At 49.1% G+C, this 2,661-nt stretch overlaps 1 protein-coding gene across 1 annotated transcript in view; it reads right to left on the bottom strand.

Moving 5' to 3' along the window:
- Positions 1–2,136: 2,136 nt before the first annotated feature.
- Positions 2,137–2,661, bottom strand: part of T265_06899 (hypothetical protein) — a gene marked incomplete at both ends in the record, with an annotated part of 4,440 nt that continues 3,915 nt past the window's right edge. The window contains one exon of the mRNA XM_009172287.1: positions 2,137–2,423. Within this exon, the coding sequence (XP_009170551.1) occupies positions 2,137–2,423 (287 nt within the window). The remainder of the gene's footprint in view (positions 2,424–2,661) is intronic.

The following is a 2,661-nucleotide window of genomic DNA, read 5'->3' as shown; positions in this document are numbered from 1 at the left end:
GAAGATGCGCATTCCTGAGAAGTCTGCACGGCAGAATTCTCGAAACCACGTTTGAATATCGGGATTTCTGGCCCAATAGCAGATGAAATCAAAGGTTAGCACACAGTGGTCGCTATGTCCCAGTGGAGCGTTAATGGTTACCTGATCAACGAAGTGTCTTTCGTTGGTGATGACCAAATGCAGGAGGGATGGTAGTTGGCCTGCGCCGTATCTAGTGGGTGCAAAGACATGTTGGGTCCAAGCGGACTATCCAGAACACTTTTACCTGGAGCGCTGCGTTTACCCAAGCTCAAATTAGGTTTCGTTATTGCGGTGCAAACCTTCTTCATTACACACTGCTTCCAAGTGTAATATGTCATCCTCATTTTGCTCTCTGCAGCTTGGGCTTATATATGCTAAAAGTGCATTATGCCTAGTATGCGGTGTCTGTCAGTTTGAGTTATACGTAAGTATTGGTGATATACAACCTTGCTTACTGGGCTTTGGCTCATGAGTTTTGCTTCTGTCTTCCATCCACAGAACTTGTCGTGAACACCTGCCTTCGGATAATCACTGTCCCCTGGTGCTTCCATAGTGTGCACATTACATATTTGGCCACCACGCCAGGATTTGTGCCAATGAAACGTACCCGATCCCACGGAAAAACTGCAGAACCTGTCGCATTTTGCGGTTCATTTTGGTCCTTGTGCTACAGAACGTTGCAATCATTTTTTCACTTCTGTCCTCGGTTATTAGTGCTGGATTCATCCACACCAGATCTACTCCAGCTATCCCAGCCCGATAAGTTCTGCGTTGGTGAAAACTTTCGCCGATGGGCGGCGGGCACATCAGAATACACTCAGCTGTTTCCCTTTAGTGAAAGGTGTGAGCTGCTTTCATTATTGGATGGAGAAGCTCGGGACGTAGTGAGAGATAAAGATATCCCGAAGGACGGGGTCACAGAAGATATCTTTGAACGACTTAGTGCATGCCTGATTGGGCGGATTCACCAAGTCAAACATTACTATCTGTTCCAGTCACGGATCCAAATGCCAGGCGAAAAACTGTCAATTTTTGTCCGAGCACTGCGGTGGATAAGTGATGGCGCGTTCCCTGATTTACACGACGGATAGCATGCAGAAAAGATCCTTGAACAGATCATCGTCGGTAACCGAGCGCCTAAACTCCGCGAGCGGTTTTTGGGTAGTCCTCCTCACTCGGTTGAAGTGGCACTACAAGTGTAACGGTGATACTACTGATTGGGAGGCACGCGAGTAGTATGTGTTGTTCGTAGAATTTCGCTTTGCGTCGATTGAAAAATGGAATTCTGTTGCGGAATTCGCGGGGCCACTTTGTAACATTTGCTTTTAATTGACCGACGAATGATTGGAGGCAATGAATCGCCAGGAAGACTCGTTCGGGAGAAGATCTGTGCCCAGGTTTTGTAACTAAGGTGCAGATTAGAGTTTTGCTTCCTTGTTCAATGGTCTGTAACCGGTCAGTTGGCATTTCCGAATAAATAATTCCGCAGCGAAGGCTTTCCTCCTTTCACAAGTAGCGTACTAGGTGTAGGACATCTTGGGCGTCCTAGAGAGGGATCGAGAGCCGAACACGGTACACCTCGCCCCCGTCCACATTCAACAACAACCCGGAGACGATCAAACCACCCCGTGCCATTGCGCCCCAACCGACCGTATTTCCGCCCTGGTTTTCAGCGTTTAGTCCCAACCAAACTTTTGAGATGGCTCATCTCGAGCCGTGACCGCCCCTACTGCCAGCGCTTCGGGACTCACGCCCGGACCTGTGGGCTCAATGGACCGCGTGAGTTCACCCAACTCCGGTGTCTTCCAATTCGCACTTTTGACCGTTCGAGTACGCACCGGACACCTCCCACACTAGACGGCACTTCTGGAATAAGGGTTGTAGAATACTGATTGATACCGTTGTCGCCTGTTGCCTGATCAGTAGCAAGTTTACCCTTAGGTGTGGGTTCTTTCAGACACTGCCCTTTGAAACCCATGGCTGCTAATTGTGCAACCGTCCTAAGGGCTGATTAACGGTTCCGCTAACTCCACATCAATCTAAGATTCACCAGCCCATGCTTGTCGTTGATAGCTTATCCTGGGATGTCATACTAGGTGTGGACTTCCTGATAAGTCAACGGGCGAAGATCGACCACTTAGCAGGTACCAAGGGGAACCAAATACCCATCATCACGACTGCTGACCCCTCCGATGAGTGCTGTCCCGCCAAGTCGATCGACGTAGACGGTGTTGGGCTCACCTCGGTTGAGTTGTGCAGCTGGCAATGACACAAACCACAGATGGAAAAAAACTGGCCTCTCTGTCCCGCCAGATCGACGTAGACGGTGTTGGGCTCACCTCGGTTGAGTTGTGCAGCTGGCAATGACACAAACCACAGATGGAAAAAAACTAACTGCTCATCTGTAAAAAAATTAAAAGATCATTTGGGATAGCCTGAAGGTACTCTGCAATACCCATGGCCTACATCGGCGAGCATAGTTGTATCTGCTTTCGTCAGAACAGAGGCCACACCGCACCAAAGCCCATTCCGTCATCCAAACAGAGAATACATCTACTCACCACTCCCAGTGGTAGACACGAAAGTTTTCATCGCTATGCACCACCTACAGATTACAGCTGATAGCAGTGCTTCGGGGAC

This window comes from Opisthorchis viverrini, assembly GCF_000715545.1.
Source record: "Opisthorchis viverrini unplaced genomic scaffold opera_v5_150, whole genome shotgun sequence".
Lineage (NCBI taxonomy): Eukaryota > Metazoa > Platyhelminthes > Trematoda > Opisthorchiida > Opisthorchiidae > Opisthorchis > Opisthorchis viverrini.
Note: the sequence above shows the minus strand (reverse complement) of the source record. Positions and strands in the feature narration are given on the sequence as shown.